At 35.1% G+C, this 18990-nt stretch overlaps 1 protein-coding gene across 1 annotated transcript; it reads right to left on the bottom strand.

Annotated features, from left to right (window-relative positions):
- Positions 1-6726: 6726 nt before the first annotated feature.
- Positions 6727-9023, bottom strand: LOC132187544 (cytochrome P450 78A3). Its single transcript, XM_059601890.2, has 2 exons — positions 7989-9023; positions 6727-7500 (listed from the first exon to the last, which is right to left on the bottom strand). The coding sequence occupies exons 1-2, from the start codon at positions 8970-8972 to the stop codon at positions 6883-6885; spliced, it is 1602 nt and encodes a 533-aa protein (XP_059457873.2). The 5' UTR covers positions 8973-9023; the 3' UTR covers positions 6727-6882.
- Between the last annotated feature and the right edge of the window lie 9967 nt (positions 9024-18990).

Below are 18990 nucleotides of genomic sequence, written 5' to 3' on the forward strand. Positions count from 1 at the left end.
CTACCCTTTGTTGTGATGATTTTTTTTGTTTTTTTTCCTTAAGTTTTTGGGTGTAAAAAAATAATAAGAGTGGTTTTTTTGGAAAATAATTTTTTGGGCTTGAATATTTTAAGAATTTTGATTTAATTCCAGTAAAAACATCAAAAGTTATTACTAAACAAAAGAAGAAGAATGGTCAGTCCATTCATACTTCTTATATACCAAGTATTACTCATTCATATTCCTTAAAAGGAATGACCATTCCATCTACTAAACGTGCTTGTTTCAATGGATGACATATTTTGTGCAAAGCTACATATAATTCTTTTTATGTTGAATTTAATTTGCACAAACCAAAATTTACTTTATTTTAAACATTATTTTAATGAACGATCTTATATTCACCATGTTAGTTTTAAGTTCAAGAGAAATTATGAGTTTAATTATTGCTTTAAACGTGTCACTAATGTGACTTTTCAATTTGTTCTTTCTTTGCCTCTAAAGTCTCAATATCTTGGAATTATTGTTTGTAATTATTTTTGTTAGTTCTTGTGTTGGCTTAATTCAGTTCTAAAATGCAGATGCTACTGTTCACGGGCTCAAATACTGATATAGAATGTTCAGAATCTAATCTCCACCGTTCATAATGTAGATTCATGTGTTATGAACGTCCGTGCAAAATTTCAGCTCAATCGGACCACAAACGCCCATTGATCGGAGTTGTTGATTAAGACTGGACAGGCCGGGTCCGGACCGCAATTCCCCGGGTCCGGACCTCATTTTCAGAAACTAAAATCTTGCTCCGCAAAGTCGTGTCCGGACCGCCCATTAACATGTCCGGACACCCCGTAAGTTTTAGGCCCAAAAACATGATTTTAAGTGGGTTAGGTCTAGGGTTTTGTTTGGGGTATATATACATCATTATAGAAGAGAGAAACACGAATTTTTATTCCCAGAGAGTTCGTCGGAGGCTGTGCTAAGAGAGATCATATGTAGTGAGCGTTAAATTGAATCTCTTAGAGTTTTAGTTATTCCTTTGATAAATCTACGGTTGAGAAGTCTATCGGAAGGGTCCGGTAAATGAGAATCACGTTGAAGAAGATTGTGAACAAGGAGACGAGTTGTAGGCTTGTCGATCTTACAGAGTCAAGGTCTTGCAAAGGGTTGTAAGTGTTCCTAGTATCTGTAATCTCTGAATAATCTTTTGATAGTGATTTCCTGGGTTTGGCTGCCCCGGAGAGGTTTTACTTTTAGATCGGTTTCTAAAAGGTTTCCTCTTCGTAACCAAAATATCTGTGTCTACCTCTTTATTGCTTTATATATTTTGGGTGATTGAATTGTTTATTGCTTCATAATATTAATTCCACATAAATTGTGATAAACAAGTTTTTAGAGTCAGCATAGCGTTTTTCAATTTTTTTACGATAATCGTAAAAGAGTTTTTACTGAATGGTAATAAAGCGAACAACTCTATCGATTTTATAGAGGAGAATGGGAAGAAATGATCAGATCTATTTTTAGGGAGAAAATAGAATAGGGAGTTTCTCTTTGCTTGCATAGATGTCGGGAAGGGTAAAGAGATAAAATTGATCTGTTTTACCATCATATCCATTTTTTTACTGGCCAATAGTATTTTCTTGAGGTACTGCAGGAGTTACAGAACTGGAGCCCTTGTTCAATTTGATAATGTATGTCTTTGAAATTAATTAATTAAAAATTAATTCAGAGCGTCGCTTGTAGCATTCTCAAATTAATTAACTAGTAACTAACATCAAGTCTCGCATGTATTAAAAATTATCAAAAAAATGCAATGGAAATGTAATACTAATTTGAGCTAGAAAGCTATTTTTCTTGGCATCTTTTTCTTTTCATCGATACAAATTAACCAGAGCCTCCAAAATCCATTAACATTTGAAATGCATTACTCTCTTAAAAATACAATAGTACACGAGTAATACACGTGAATCTGCCTCTACAAGCCTTCACTTGGCATCTCACCGGATAATCCATATCACTAATGATGTCGTAGTTGTGACCACAATCTTACATGATGCGCCAATCACCCATAAAACGATTTGATCCAAAGTCAAACATAAAAATAAATTTCTTTAATCATAGGGTCAAGCTCATATATAAACATGTGCCCGTCATCCCTATATGATGATCCACCCATATGTTAAATTATTATAAACTTCATAATAAGCAAATGTCTATTTGAAGTATTAATAAACATTTGATAAATTTCTTCTATTGAAAGGGTTCCCCTTCTTCTATAATAAGTTCATGACATAATTTGTTTATCGAAACATTGAATAATAGTATGTTTGATTCATTAATATATCACATAATGAAATAGGACAGTTTCATAAGTATTTACTTGCCTCGAGCGATTTTCCATACGCTAATAGTAGGATCAAAACCATAATTACGCAATTTAAAACCCTAATCTGCTAGTTACTGCCTTCGTCGAATGTGCAGTTTGGAGAATCAGGGATGGAACGTTCGATTACTGTAAGAAACTAAAAACTAATAAGAACCTCCTATTACACCCTACTCACAAGCTTAGACAATACTCTTAAAATCCCTAATTAAAAAAAAAAAAATCCCTAATTAATAAACATCATATATTTTGCACATACATAATTTAATCAAGCATGGCCTCATATAATGTTTTTAAAAACATAAGGTACAAGCTTTACACTATCAAATATATATGTTGCTAATAAACCAAGGAAAGTGTAAAATTGCAATTTTACACAATTTTAAAAGTAGCGATTTGAAAAACGCAATTTTTAAAATTGCATTTACTAAAACCACAATTCTAAACAGACCCTAAATGTGAGATGAAAACAACTACGTATGTTTAAGTACAACAATTACAAAAATAATCATGCCTAATAACTGAGAATAAAGATTGGTTAGGCTCCCTTACCTCAATATAAAAGCTTCTCCAAACAATAGAGGATCAAAACCTCCAAGTTAGCCCCTTTCTCTCTCTAGCTCTCTCTAAGACTTGGTCTGAGAAATCGGACAAAATGGGACCTAGAGTTTATCTTAAATCCTTAAATAGAACACATTGGCGTACAAGAAGTCTGCCTGCAAGCAAAAGATTAATTAAGTGTCATTACTCTACCAAGACTATATCACACCATGGTTAGGGTTAGCAATTTTGACACGACCCACATTCATTTCATATATACACCATTAAATATATGTGTGAAATTTAATATGAACAGAAAAATAGAGAACATCTAGACTGGTCATAGCAAATGAGTCTCCTTAAAGAGAAACTAAAATTATTATTGCATTACATGGAATTATGGAAATGGACTATCTAATATGTATAGAGTTGAAAGTTGCTAATTTTGTAAATGTTTTTATTAACAATTGCATTGGTATTCATGTATTATTATTACTTTTTTTTTAAAAAAAAAAATTTAGGGTTTATGGTTTTTAACGGGTCGGGTCGAGTCGAGTTACCTTTTAAGAGCACGGGTCGTGTCGAGTTACCCGGCTATCTTCCGTATTATAATTAGGGGTGGGCAGATTAACCGGTTACCGATTATCGGCCGTGTACCGGTTTCGACCGAACCGATATTAACCGTAGCCGATATACCGATATCGTTATCGGTTAAATTTTTTATACCGGTATGCTTATTGGTTCGGTTCGGTCCGGTTAGAAATTTCATATCGGTTAACCGTTTAACCGATATAAACCGTTAAGTAGGGATGCCAAAACGACGTAGTTTTGGGATTATATATATACCTATATAACCTTATCTTAATTTGGGTTTGAGTAGGTTTGATTTTTTTTTAGTGATGACATTGGATGGGATTTATTTGCCTTTGCAGAAAGCATTTTTCATTAACTAGTTTTGTTAGTCTAATTAGCATTTATTATGTTAATTAGTCCATTTGCTTTGGAAAAATGTATTTAAAAAAAAAAGTTGTGGTGGATCAATATAAAAAAAGCTTCAATTTTTAGCCCAAAAAACAAATATTTGGGTCCCAACAAAAAATATTTGGGCTCTCAAAAGTAAAAAAAACTCATTTTTGACCTAATAAAATAAATCAATATAAAGCCCTCGGTTAAGCCGGTTAACCGGTTTAACCGTGTATCGTTATAACCGATAATTTCGGTTAAAATTCTTATTGGTTCGGTATCGGTTAATAACCGATAAGAGCCAAAACCGGACCGTTTTGACCGATACCCAGACCTAATTATAATCATGTCAGACCTGCTAACTCGTTTAGCTAGACGGGTCGTATTCGTGTATAGGTTAATTGTGTAACGGGTACTCGTGGGTCGTAATCAGGTCGTGTCAAGTACCTGTTTTGCCAGCCCTACCAACGGTCATCAACTAGCAAAAGGCATGCCTCACTAGAAGACTCAAATCATACGCCATACCTAACCAAGTCTTGTACCAAATCAGAGGATGACATCTGGCTAGGCCGTACGGGAAAAATACACTCCACAAATGACTATGAAGGTAACCACACCATACTAAACTACTTTTAGGCTCCGTTTGGTTTGCGGAATAGACCACTAAAATGAAATAGCTATTCTTATGGAATAATCATTTTTTTTGTTTGGTATGGTCTATTCCTAAGAATAGTTATTGCAGTGGGAATGATTAATCACTTACACAAAGGAATAGCTATTCCTCTAAAAAATGAGAGGAATAACTGTTCCTTAAAGAATGAAATACATTTTCTAAAAAGACCCATATTATTTTTTATTTCATTTTAAACTTAATATATATATGAAAAATAAAGTGGGTGGCTGACACCCATTGGGGTGATCAGCCACCCACAGAAGAGGGAGGGGGTGGTCACAAGTTTGCTCTAGGGGTGGCCGCGGCCACCCCCAGAGCCCTTCTAGGGTGGTCGCAGTCTCCGAAATACCCCTTTCGTAGGTATTAGTGGTTTGAGGTCGGCGATAAGATCAATTGCATTATCATTCTTTATTTTCAATAATTTTGATCTTTAAAACTAAACCGTTGTTGTGAATGCACTTGTGAGTATTGAGTCCCACATTGAGAAAATATTAAAGAAAAGAGTACTTAATATACCTAAGTGGACCTTAGCACATTAGCTTAGGCTTTTGGAATAGAGTTGTGTTCAACTATGTATATTAATGTACTATTGTTAAAAACTCCATAAATGCTTTTTCGAGAGGGTGTCTAGATGCGTTGGGTTTAGAGTTGTGTCTCCATCTGTAACTCTTGACGTAAGATATTTTTGGAAATGTAAAAAGACTCATAAGTGAGGGGGAAATTGTTGTGAGTGCAGTTGTGAATGTTGAGTTCCACTTTGAGAAAATATAAAAAAAAATAGTACTTAATATATCTAAGTGGACCTTAGCCTATTAGCTTAAGCTTTTGGGTTAGAGTTGTGTTCAACTATATATATTAATGTACTTTTGATAAAAATTTCATAACCGTTTTTTCTCCCAACAACTCTTTAGACAACGAATACTATAAAATTTTCATCTTATTTTTCCTTTTTTCATTTATATCTTTCGTAAAACATGATATATGCAAACAAGTAACAAGAAAAAACACCATCCAATTTTACAAGTTGAAACAATCGATGTAGTTATATAAAAGAATCCAAAATAGATGATACTCTATAATATTTTACGCCATTCGTTCACCAGTACGAGACGAACATACTATTCATTCACTACATAATGATACTAAAAATTTCCTTAAAATATATAGTGAAAGCTAAGAGTACACGTCTCAAATAAAAAACTCTCTCAATTTTTCAAAAAAAAAAAACCTTATTGGTTTCATTATGCGGATAAAACCTGTTAAAAAATGTTTAGACAACGAAAAAGTCAGCGAAAAAGTCCACAAAACAATGCTTCCCGGCCAATATTATCCAACAATTGTTGCAAGTTTTAAACGTCTATATATGTCGCCTAGTGAAGTCTCACAACAGCTTAAAGGGTTAAGAATTCAGGAAACCAACTACTTCCCAAATATGTAGAGAAAGGGTTTTGTCTGTGAGTATCTAGAGCCGTGCTGAATCTTCGACCATCTTGATTCCCCGTATGCGTCATCCTTCTATTTTCATGACATTTTTGTTTTCTTCTAATTAAGCTTACATTTGACAATATAAATCATCTAATTTGTCAACTACCATCTGTGATATGACTGTTATACAGTTGATACTGTTATTTTTACTGCTACATCATTCATTCTAATATGTTGCCTTATCCTATATGTACGTGCTACTATGCTGAGTTAATTCTGGCAACCATGTAGTTAAATTATATGCAAAACGAAGTTGCTCTGTTTTATTTACTACGATGTGCTGTGCATCAAGGCGAAAGGACATATCATATATATATATAAGAGACAGTGACAAGTTTCAACGTGTGGACAGCGACTCAAGTTGGCAGGAGCCGCAAGCTCCCAATCCCTGGCATTAACGTTAAAAGTGATTCCCTCGATTTCAAGACTATTAGATGCAGAGCACCTTCCAAATAGTTGAACCCAACAAGATTCTGGGCCGAGTTCAGTAGTTGGGAGGAGTGTATTAGGGAAGGTCATGTGCTGAATCAGGAACGCAGTCAATGGATGCAGTTGGTACATGTTTCTAAATGAAGCATGTCCACCCGCTTCTCTCAAAATGGAAAGGGTTCCATTTCCCAACCACGGTGGGTAAAGCGAAGAAGCCATAGTTTATTTAATTAATCACATTAACAAAAGATACAAACAAATTAAAACCAATTTTATTGAAGATAGATACCACGGTGTTTTAACACGACGGAGGTGAAGATAAACACTAGTAGTAATTTTCACCACTATCTACAGCAGTAATTAAAAACCAGATAATCAAATCAAATAAAACAGAGATGGACCAAAGAGGCAAAGGCCATCCTTTATAATTAAATCACCTACGCCTAGGGCGCACTTTAACGGTGAGAGGATTAGCCATCTCACAAGAGAGCCTGAGCACCTCGGATAGGTCAACGGGGTTATGATCCGACGGTAGCCATTCATACTCGTGTAAAAGCGAGGCTACCCAGAAGCTGACAGTGGTCAGGCCGAGGGTCTTGCCTGGGCAGGTCCGTCTACCCGATCCAAATGGTGCCAGCCTAAGATCCGACCCGAGAACGGAAAAGTCAGCCTCGCCCTCCTTGGGTACAAACCTGTCGGGCATAAATTCCAGTGGCTCCCGCCACACTTCTGGGTCCCTTGCGATGGCCCACATGTTCACCATTGCGGTGGTCCCCTGGGGCACGTGATACCCATCAATGGTTGTATCATTGATGGCCAAGCGGGCCCATGAGAGGAGTGGGCCTGGCGGGTGTAGCCTCAACACCTCCTTCACCGCAGCCCCGAGATACACCAACGCCGCAACGTCTGCCTCGGCGACGGCGCGTGACTTTCCAACGACCTTGTCGAGTTCATCATGGACCTTTGACTGCACATCAGGATGGAGTACCATCCTCCCGAGTATCCACTCGATCAAAACCGCCACCGTGTCTGTCCCTCTAAAAATCATTTCCTACACCGAAAAGTAAACCACATGACAACATCGTTTCGTAAATCATATCCGTGTGCTGAATAAACATATCTTAATTCTTCTGTTTTGAATTTTTTGAACACAAATCAAAACCAAGCAAACAAAAACAAACAAATATCAGTGTTCTTTTTTCAACAATTAGTAGAAAATTCTTCTACTCCAAAATTTTATATTCAATTTTTTCTCTTAAATTAATTAAATTGAAAAACATCATTAAAGTAGAAGACCATTTGTATCTAGATAATTAACAAGTCTCTTTTATAAGTGATGTGACATCCATTCCGTTTTTAGTTGAGGATTGAAGTTGAGTTCATGTTTGTCATGAATATAGGAGCCTGGTTCATGGACCCTTTAGGATGATACATTGTATTTTGATCACTTTGAACCCAAAAAATAAAAATAAAAAAGAGAAGAGATAAATCAATGCGTAATTGAACGAAAAATATGTATTAACAAAGAAGCACGCTTACCCAAAGAACGGCGATCATGTCGGAATCCGATAACCTTTCGGGGCCCTGTAGAGAGAGCAAAACGTCAACAAAATCCCGGTTTTTTTCACTGTTTTGAGCCCGGTGTTGGGTGATGATTCGGCCGACAAACAAGTTCACTTTCGGAACGAGTTCGGAGCATCTGAACCGGATTTTTTGAGCATCAAAATCAGCTAACCAAGGGAGGTGGTCTGACCAATTCAGCAAACCCAAAAGCTCGTACCCTTCACCCACCAGTCTCTGTAGCTCCTCCACTTCGTCGTTGGAGGAATCCAGTCGGTATTTATATCCAAACACAGAGCACATCATGTTGTTCAACGAAGCACGTTTAAGCACTTCACGCACAGTGAAGCTTTTTCCATGGTCGACAAACATTGCCGCCATTTGTGACGCGATTTCGCACCTCTGAGCCTCAGAGGACTTGATTTGTTTCGGGGAAAAAAGGTGCGTGGCCGCGATTCTCCGGAGGGTTCGCCAGTAGACCCCGTAAGGGGCGAACCCAATTGCCCTGTTGAACATCAAGCTATAGGCCGACTCCTTCACGGGGCGGTCAGCAAAAACAGAGCTGTTGAGTATTTCTTTCGCCACTTCAGGGTTACACGTGACGATAACACGTGTGTCACCTAGGCTGAAGGCCATGAGCCTCTTGGCTCCACACGCTTCGGCGGCGGCGGCAATCCGGTGGTGCGCAAGGGAGGCCATGAGACTCATGCTGCCAACCAGAGGCAGCCCTCTTGGACCTGCTATTGGTACATGATTTCCCATGAGTTTCCATGATTTCCCATGTCTCCAACTGTACCTTCCCCAAGCTGGGCCACCAGGGTGAGCCCAGTAAATAATGGTCATGGCCAGCCAAGCCACCATACACATAACTAGTAATATTGGCCATGCAAAATCTGCTTCAGTAAAAGCTGGGATTTTGGAGGTGAGAGCAAATAACCAGAGACTTTCTGTGTCTGTTCTCATGGTGCCCAGGGATTCAAGATTCAGAGCATAAAAACAAGCACAAAGAAGGGAGATTGGCTTCTGCTTAATTTTGCGGGAAAACCAACTGAGGTCGGTTGCTATATATAGAGGAAGCTTAAACAGTGGCTTCAAAAAATAACTGTGGGCTTAGTATGTCTTAAAATAATTGATGAAATAATTAATATTATATGAATAATAATTCAACTGCTAATTAATTAATATTTTTTTTACTTAATTATAAATGATTACATTAGTTTATAATAAAAAAATTACAGTATTTCTAACTGATATACTGGGAAGTATATATGATCGTAATTGATACTCCGTATCAAAATTAAGGTAGTGGAAATTGTTTTTAATTAAGCTGCGCCGCCAGGAATCCATGACTAAACGTGCAAAAGTTAACATTCAACATTGGGAAGCGTATTTGGTAACCTGGGAATCTGGGATCATACATGCTGACGTTCAAAATGTCGTGGACCAGAGTGGAGTGACAACTGACACGGATATCATATGCCAAACACAGCCCAACTATATTATATACAGGTGCAGGCACTGGCCCAGATTGGCGGGGCCGCCAGCCAAGCCCCACTATTGGGTTTTTAAAGTACGGAATTCGAACTAGCTAGTTTTCTGAAAATTTTCTAAAGCAAATTAGAATTGGTAATTTTTTACATGATTTATAAAGCCAACCACACAAAATTAGTGGCTTAGAATCTTATATAATTAGACTTAGATCAATTCAAGTCGATTCAAATTTAATTCAGGGTCAACTCGCTTAACCTATGAATGACCGGCACACCTATATAAATTATTATTATTATTATTATTATTATTATTATTATTTTTACAATTAAAAATGAAACCCTAAAAGGCTAAAATTTGTATAAATTCATTTTCATATAAAATCGTTTGTGGATTTTTCAAGCTTAAACCCAAAGCTCTTAAGCTATCACAAGCCCCTTAAAAAATAAAATTGTATAGAATGACCTCTCAAGACCTTCACCTACCCATTACTATTATTTAAATCTTCCTTCCCTCTTCTACAATTTGCTCTTCCCTTTCTTTCCAAATTTTTTTTATAGTGCCCCCAAGTTTTTTTTATTTCTTTTTCTCTTTTCTCCACAAGCAAAGAATGCAAAAGCCTAAATTAAGATACATATTACAGAGGATTAAGTATGGAAGGATTAAAGTATGGAGGAGACTCAGTATTCAATAAATCATCTTCCTTTTCTAATTGTAATCTTCTTCTTCTTTTTCCTTTAACTAATCTCATCTCATTTTGGTTTGGTTATAAATAAAGTTAACTACTTTAGCTATCAGTCGGTGTGTAATGTTTTGGATAATTATGCCTTACATAAACTAATATATGGCCAAGTTCAAGTTAGATATATTCATTCATTCCAAGCGCCGTCCAAAGTTAGTTCGAACTGACAATATTTCAAGGACTCACAGAACCTTTTGTTGTAAGTCTCGTCCTAAATTAGTTTGAAATGAAGTCTTTGAAGCTCAGACAAAATCATCCGTCCTAAGTGTCGTTCTAAGATATTTCGAGCTGATCATACTGAGGTGGCTTTGAACTTTTAGCAGAATGCTCCATTCTAATGCTCGTTCCATTTAATTTTGAACTGAGTTGATTGAAATGTTTTCTAATGTTATCCGTTATAAGTAACATCCTAGGGTAGTTCGAACTATGACTAATTTAGATAATTTCAAGTTTGGCAAAATGTCGCGTTCTAAGTTTAGTTCGAACACGCTGCAAGAGGAATCCTTGTTTTAGCGTGTAATGTTACTAATGTAACACCCCAAAATGAATTAGTTAAAATAATCAATTTGGAGTGTTACTTGTAACACCTCTACACTAATTACCTTGTATTTAGCTAGAGTTATTATACCAACACTAACTATCAGAGTATATTATAACAAAAAGCAGAAAGAAAATTATCTGAGCCAATGCTAGAGATATCTTTCAATACACCAATTACTAGCATCAATAGATTCAATACCAAGAGAGAGCTCCCAGTAATTTATAAGCTACAGTGTAAAACAACTACTTATAACTATTCTATCAAACCTATCTTCTTTTTTTTTTTTTTTTTTTTGCTTTCTTAACTTAAATCTAAGGATTTCATTAATTAAAAATTCAGAGCATAAAGCTCTTACAACACAAACTCTTACAACACAAAGCATGAAGCTCTGCAAAATCATAGTCACATGCTATATATGATGTTACAAAGCTATAGATACAAATAAAAATTCTTACAATCAAATGCTATCTATGACTTCAACATTTCGCTAACCCATATGCAAAAACAGTTAAAGAGCATATATGCTTTGAGCAGACTAGATCTAAAATATGGATAGCCAAATTTCCTAAAAAAATTTATTTAATTGACCATGAGAGGTAACTCACCCCTTACACCAAACTATCCAAGCAGTGAGAGATAACCCCTCATACCAAATTATTCCCCATCAACTCAAAGGCCAGAAGAAGAACAAAACAAAATACAAAAACAACTAAAAAAATACAAAACCAGCAACAGCGGCAGGGAGCGAGATGGAGGATGGCGGATGGAAAAGAATTGACCGGCACGTAAGACTCATACGCAAAGCGCATGAGATTCATGAGATCCCCTCTCCGATGCGTTCTATACACGTTCCATCGCAGGACGAACGGAATGAGAACCCACTGGTGTCAACGAGACGCATGGGCGCCCATGAAGAAAGTGTAGTGGCACGTGGACAGCTTGAGCAAGCAAAGGAAAGTAGATGGCCTTACATACATGATGATCTATCGTATATTATCCATTTATACAATTATAATTTGCAACCATAATCGTTAAGTAGAATCTTTAGGCTCATAACATGAACCATTTAAATAGTCTATCATGCTGGAAATGATTCATGATTTGCAACAGAAAATATCACATTTACACAATTAAAAGAGTTTACCCATTCCGTAAGCATTTACTTACCTCGATGGCTTAACCACATTAAAACCCTTTAATCTAACACATGGAACCCTAAAAATGCGTTAAAGAAACCTAATTAACACATTGCTTCCATCAAATGTTCAATGTTTTGAGAATCGAACGATCAACTTACTGTGAAGCACCCAAAACTTAGATCTAGATATACATGTCTTAACCTTATGCAATAACTAATTCTCAATCATCACAGAAGTCATAATACCCATCATCTATCATAAATACATCCTCAAAGCAAACATAAGTTCATACATTATTCTTAAAATGTTAGTCTGATACCATTTCATTCTCATACTCAACCCGTTTCATAATCGATCATGAGAGGTAAAAGACATATTCCCTTAAGAATTAGGGAAAAGTTACTCTCATTCACACTAGGAGTTTGGCCAAGGGGAGAACTCCCCTTGGTATACATGGCCTTGGGGGGAGCTTGGGCTCCTCCCATGTGCCTAGGGCTATGGCTTAGCCCTATCCCATATCCTTCTAGTCCAATGCATTTAGGTTGGGTTTTATCTCAAGTTCAATGCCCCTTTATTTATTTATGCACGGAAATTAATTTTAATTGCACAAATAACTCCTAGAACTTGGTCACCTAGGAATTCAATTTCTTGTCCTATGTTTCACGGATCAGGCTTAGGTGCTCTAATTTGTTTTACAACAACTATTTTGTAATTCTTTTAAGGGTTTAGATTCAATTTTCAATATTATATAAGAAAGAGAGAGAAAGCAAAATTGAAACCCAACCTTAAAAGAACTACAACATAGTAGGGGTGAAAAGGCAGGCGGTTATTAACCGTCCGCTAATCACACTAACTGCTAACCACCTAGGCGGTTACGGTTAGCGGTTTTAGGTTTTAAAAAAATCACTAACCACTAATCGTTAATCGTAACCACCTTTTTACCTTGAACATAGGTGTTGTAAAAAAAAAAAATTACAGCACCTAAGCCAAATCCATGTTATACAAATAAAACATGGCTATAATAAATAATAAAGGCTCAAAATAAGTATGGTTAATACACATGAGCTTGAAGAGTGATAAAAAAAAACAAAAAACAAAAAAAAAAACAATTATAACTAGCTCCAATAGGCTTGTAACACATCATTTCATGATTTGTCACAAGTTACTTTTAATCACAATTAATTGTACTAAACAATTGTAGGTGAACACTGGTATATATTTTGTATTTAATTAATCCCTTGGACTATACCTATGTGTGACACTTAAATCTCTTAAAGGAATATTTCATAGTCGAATTAAAGTCAATAAAGACTCACTTTAATTTACTACCTCTTATCTTTGAGTATCCAATTTAATTACTTGATCATTCTATATATTTTGTAAAATCATCATTCACTATGTACATAAAAGTATTAGTAACTCATACTAAAACACTCAAGCGAAAAATGAAGAACGATCAATGCTATCAAATTGGTCATACATTCCTTCTCATGGAATCTTAGATCAACTAACCCTTAGTCCCGTTGTGTACTTAACAAACAAGCATACCTCAATATTGAATTACATCTTCTTCTTTTTTTTTTCTAATTAAAAAGGTGGGAAGAGGCGACCAGTGTAGTTTCCCCCCTTGAGCGTTACTATCGGGGTTCCCACCCGCTGTGAAATGTCCGGTTTGAGCCATAGCTACTGCCTGGGAAGGCGAGCCCGTCACCATAACCCCACAAAGATGTGAGCCAGTAGAACTCTTTCAAAGTAGCAGCTGGTTCACACATCTACTACCGCAAGCGAATTCGAACACGCGACCACTAGGATGAAATGAATTCTTCTACCAACTCAACCACCACTCTTGTGTGTATGTGTGTATTCCATACACACATACACACAAATGTGGATGTATTCCATACACAAATGTGTGTATTCCATACATCTTTATTTCTTCATGTGTGTATGTCAAACCCAAATGTGGATGTATCTCACATTAGACTTTCACCTTGGCCAAAAACCCTAGAGTGTCTTGGGAACAAAATAAAAAAGGAACATAATTTAGTATGTATGTTGTTGTATCTAGGGCATAACCCAAAAGGACATAAGAGAAGAGTAACAAAAGACTTCATCGTACCTAAAAGAGTCTTATTCCTTCAATCCACAACAACAATTAGCTGTGAGGCATTGGTCCAGTCAATTTGGAAAATTACACCTAATCGATATGAATGCTACCATATTGGACACATTGCATGTGTCTTACATAAAAAAAGGGTACACCCCCTAGGTAAGGGATATGCTCATATAAGCCCGATTCTCTCCTACTTTTTCTTCCCTATTCCAAGGGTCTAGGAGTGCCTCCTGTCTTTCAAGATCTTTCTAACAACTTCTACATTGTTTTGCAAGAAGAGTTCGTTGCTAGTCCAACCACACAATGTTAATGTAATAATTAGGTGATTAAATTTACCTCTTACTATTAGTTTAAGCTTTTAGGGTAACTGGTAATTTAACATGGTATCAAAGCTAAAGGGTCATGGAATCGAACATTGACTCCATCAAATTACCCCGCATTTAATTAAATATTTCACGTGTTGGGCATCACCTATTAAAAGGAAGTTTGAGTTCACACGTGAGGGAGAGTGTTAACTTAATGATTAAGTGATTAAATTTACATCTTCCTATAAACTTAAGCTTTTGGGATAACGTGTAATTTAACACACAAAATAGTGTTTATATATATATATATATATATATATATATATATATATTTGCTTATAGCTTTCTCTTTCTTTTTCCTCAATATTTAGGTGGATAAAATGTAACAGTTCAAGTGAAAACTCCAAGTCTCCTCCTTTTCTTTCTCCCTGCCAAATAAGAAAAAACTCTCCCGACCCCCGACCCCCGTTCTCCGTTTCTTTTCTTCTATTGTCTTTCCACCCACTAATTTACCTTTCTACGAAAAATAACCTAAGGAAATTATTTGCTGAAAAACAACAAAAAAGACATCGTATTCTTTTTTTTGTTTTGTAAGCAAAAACGTCGTATTCAAAAGTCCATCATACTTTCAAATGCATTTACGTTTTCTATTTATATTTGGAGGGACAGATTACGACAAGTAAACATGGGAGCAGTAAATCTCCTGGTACGTGGGGGTCGTGTGATGCGACGGTGTCATGTCAGAAACAGCGGGTGCACATGATACCCATGCACTAATGCCCACCGTACACTGATTTTAGGCAAAAACGTGAAAGAGGAGAGTTTGGTTATGGGAGCATCCACGTGTCCTCCTCCGCTAGCCGAATCTTCTGGTATTTACTGTTACGGCTTCGCACACGTGCCCTTCGCTTGGTGGTATAAGAAGATTGATGAATGATTTTTGATAGCTCCGGATTTGGCTCCGCAGTCCGCACACGTGCCCTTGCCCTTGTAATTGTGTGGGTCCATAAGAAGGGCATTAAGGTCATTGGCATTATAAAGCGATGGCATTTTGTATGAGGCCAATTACTGCGACCCATTACGTCCTGACTTTGTTGCTTCTGGTATACCACGAACGGCCCACAATCCCTGTCCGTTGATTTCGTTGCTGTCGCTATTAGTATTTTTTTTTTTTTCTTTTTTCTTTTTTTTTTTTTAATTGTCGCTATTAGTATATTGATTTAAGAATTGACTAGGCAAAAAAATATATTTATTTATTTAAGAATTAAGAATTGGAATATGTCTCTAGCTTGAAAGGTCAAGGCCACGTCGAGACCAAGACCAGGTTATGGTCATGACTAAACGGTCCCATTAGCAAAGTTAATAAACTTATGCAATTTTGGTAAGTTGAATAATTATTTCACTAAAAAAATATTAAAAATAAAAGAATATGAAATTAAATAGTCTTAAAATAGCTCTTTTCATGGACCATATATGAAAGAAGACTTTTCTTTAAATGTAAGAGTATATATATATATATATATATATATATATATATATATTTTAACATCAATGCTATTTTATTCCACTTTTTTTCACTTTAATAAGGATTATTCTTTTTTCTTAATGGAATAATTATTCATTGTACTCTAAAGTCTTTTTGAAATTGCATTGAGAAATAAATCTTTTGTTTATAGAAAAAGTTAAAAAAATAAATACAAAACTAGGTTTTGAAAGAAGCTTCTTCCAAAACCTAGTTTTGTATTTTTTTTGGTTATACCCAGTATAAAGTCATCAAGTCATCATTTTTACAACGTTAATTTTTGTGTTGTCCGGATTCAAATGCACGCCTTAGCGAGTGCCCAACCACTTGAGAGTTTTCTCGAAACCATTGAGCCACCATCACTGATGGTACTAACTATTAGGAGTAAAAATGGGGTTACATAGCTAATTGTAATTGCTTAGGCGATTAACCGGTGGTTAGTGGTTAATAACCCTGATAACCACTAACCTCTTTTTAAAAGAAAAAAAAAAAAAAAAAAAAAAACCAAAACTACGTCGTTTTTATAGTAATACGATAATACCCAATCACATACGATATCGTTTCTAGATATATATATATATATAGAGAGAGAGAGAAGGTTAACGGTTAGCGATTTTTTCAAAACCTGTTATTGTAACCGCTTATATGGTTAGTGGTTTTTCCTAACAGCCCTACTAACTATATGGTTATCATAACCACATTTTCACCCCTACTAACTACTAATTAGTAGCATTATTATTATTATTATCTAAGTAAAATCTCATTCTTTCATTCATTCATCTTAAAAATGAGAGATATCAAACAATTAGAGCATACAACAACATGCAAAAAATAAGGATACTCAATTCAAATTTTCTTAGTAAATGTTTGGAGCTCCGCCTTTGCAAAAGTATGTGTTGCCATATTCGCTTCCATTCCAGTGTGCACCACCCTCCAAATCCATAGATTGTGCACGGAATCTTCAATCAAATTATCATACCTCTATCACAATTGGTCATTAGTCTGAAAAGCATAAATTACCTCTAGAGCATCACCTTTTAGAATGCTCTCACAAAAAATAAAAATTTAAATTGAGACGTCTATTTCTCTCTAAATGCTTTAAAAAAAAATGTTGGTTTAATATGAAATTGTGAATATTTGAATCAGATTAGAGCATTTGATTACAATGATTCATTTTGATAAATTGAAAACTTGATTAAGACCTATCACATGATGAAACCTGACCACTATTAGTTTTAATTTTGTATCACTCATTTAATGCATGGACAATACACTCATTTAATGCATGGACAATATATATATATATATAGTATACTATTCACTTCAATGATTGAGATTAGAGATGTATTGATTAAAAGATTAAATTTATTATTTCTTATCTGTTTAAGGTTTTGAAATCAAACGTAACTTATCAAACACCATAAAAAGAGCGATAAAAATAAATAAATGTATGTGAGTCCTATCCGGTGTGCATTATTGAACCAATTCTCAAAAAATTTATGCAAATTCTATCAGCTTGGAGTCTTGGACCAGTAAGACGGATGGCTTGCGAAGGGATTAACTGCTGGGGAGAGGGAGACATGCGTGAAAGGGAGGATACCTCTACCTAATATAATGCAAGAAAATCATAAGAAAAAAATAATTGGCTTATTAAATAATTGTTTGTATCATATGACACCTAACAAATAAAAAATTATAATTTCGGTGTTAACCAAGGCGCTTTAAAAGAGGAAACCTTAAACATTGCAATCATCTGTTTACTCAAAAAGATAATTAAGCATGACTAAGTAGTGATTATTTTATTCATTAAAAAATGAATTTCATATCTGCCACATGAGGCTTTTGAATATTATAATAAAGTGAAGACCAAAATCAAATCAAATATTATGCCTATTGTTCCACTTGGTCCATGGGGGAGGTGGCAAGCAACATGGAAGCTTCCCATGAGGTCATTAACTAATCGATTCTGGATAACATAAAAATCTCTCTAACCCCTCTTAATTTTAAGATATATACAATACAAATTAGCAAAATAGTTTAATTAATTAATTATAAGAATGTTGTTAGGATACTATACATTTTATTACAAAGTCTTTTACAAACTGACGTGTCACTTACCATGTCATCTATGTTATGCTATCTAACACTAATCATGTGGATTGCTTTGTAAAGGAGTTGATCAGAAATTTGAACCTAAAATATTAATTACTACAATATAATATTGATAGGAAATACAAAATTCTAGGATTTTTTTTTTAATCCTTACCAAAAATCTTCACTTTACATTGATAGGATTCGTACATGATTTATATATTACTAACTTGATGGTGAAAATTTATGCAAATTGAAAGTGTTTTATATATTAATGCTTTGCTGTGGTAATTAAATAGTATTTTAAAAACTTTAATTGACTATTAGTAGCTCAACTCCACCTAAAAACAATTAAATAAATAAGTGGGAATGGAACGGATTCAGAGATCTACAATAGAAGTATATAGATATGATCAGATAAGATTACTAAATCTAATATGATTTAGACATGGTTTTTTGATAAGTTCAAGGTTGGAAGGCATCCAAACCTGACCAATGCATTACTATCTTTATGCGGGACTGATTAATATATGGTGTATAAATCTTGGTCCTACAAACATACAAACCATCAATTCCCACAGAAATGAAGTATGAACACAGTATTTTGCATCAAATGTGAAATAGGTCTATGCTATTATAAATGTCAGAATAGTTTAGAATATTCGATATATATTAGGCCTTTATTCAGTTAATTTCTTTGTACGACTATCATTGACTCTCTTCTTCATTTAGGGTCTTAAGTTTTTTTTTTTTTTTTTTTTTTGAGAAGTCTAAGTTTTATTGTTCACCACTTTTTAATCTCTCTATTAATATCACTCATTGTAATACAATTTTATCATATTTTAATAGTCAAGATGACCCCCTCTCCCGCATTGGTTAGGAAAAAAAAAAAATAGTCAGGATGTAGCCCTAACAATCTTCATCAGTCTATTTCTTTCTCTACTTATGCTTTTTCTCCTCCAATGCTTTATATATCTATTAAATATTTCTACATATGGTATCATATCCACTTGTATATGGTCTAATCAATCACCTTTCAG

The sequence above is a fragment of the Corylus avellana genome, chromosome 6 (genome assembly GCF_965113065.1).
Source record: "Corylus avellana chromosome 6, dhCorAvel1.hap1.2, whole genome shotgun sequence".
Lineage (NCBI taxonomy): Eukaryota > Viridiplantae > Streptophyta > Magnoliopsida > Fagales > Betulaceae > Corylus > Corylus avellana.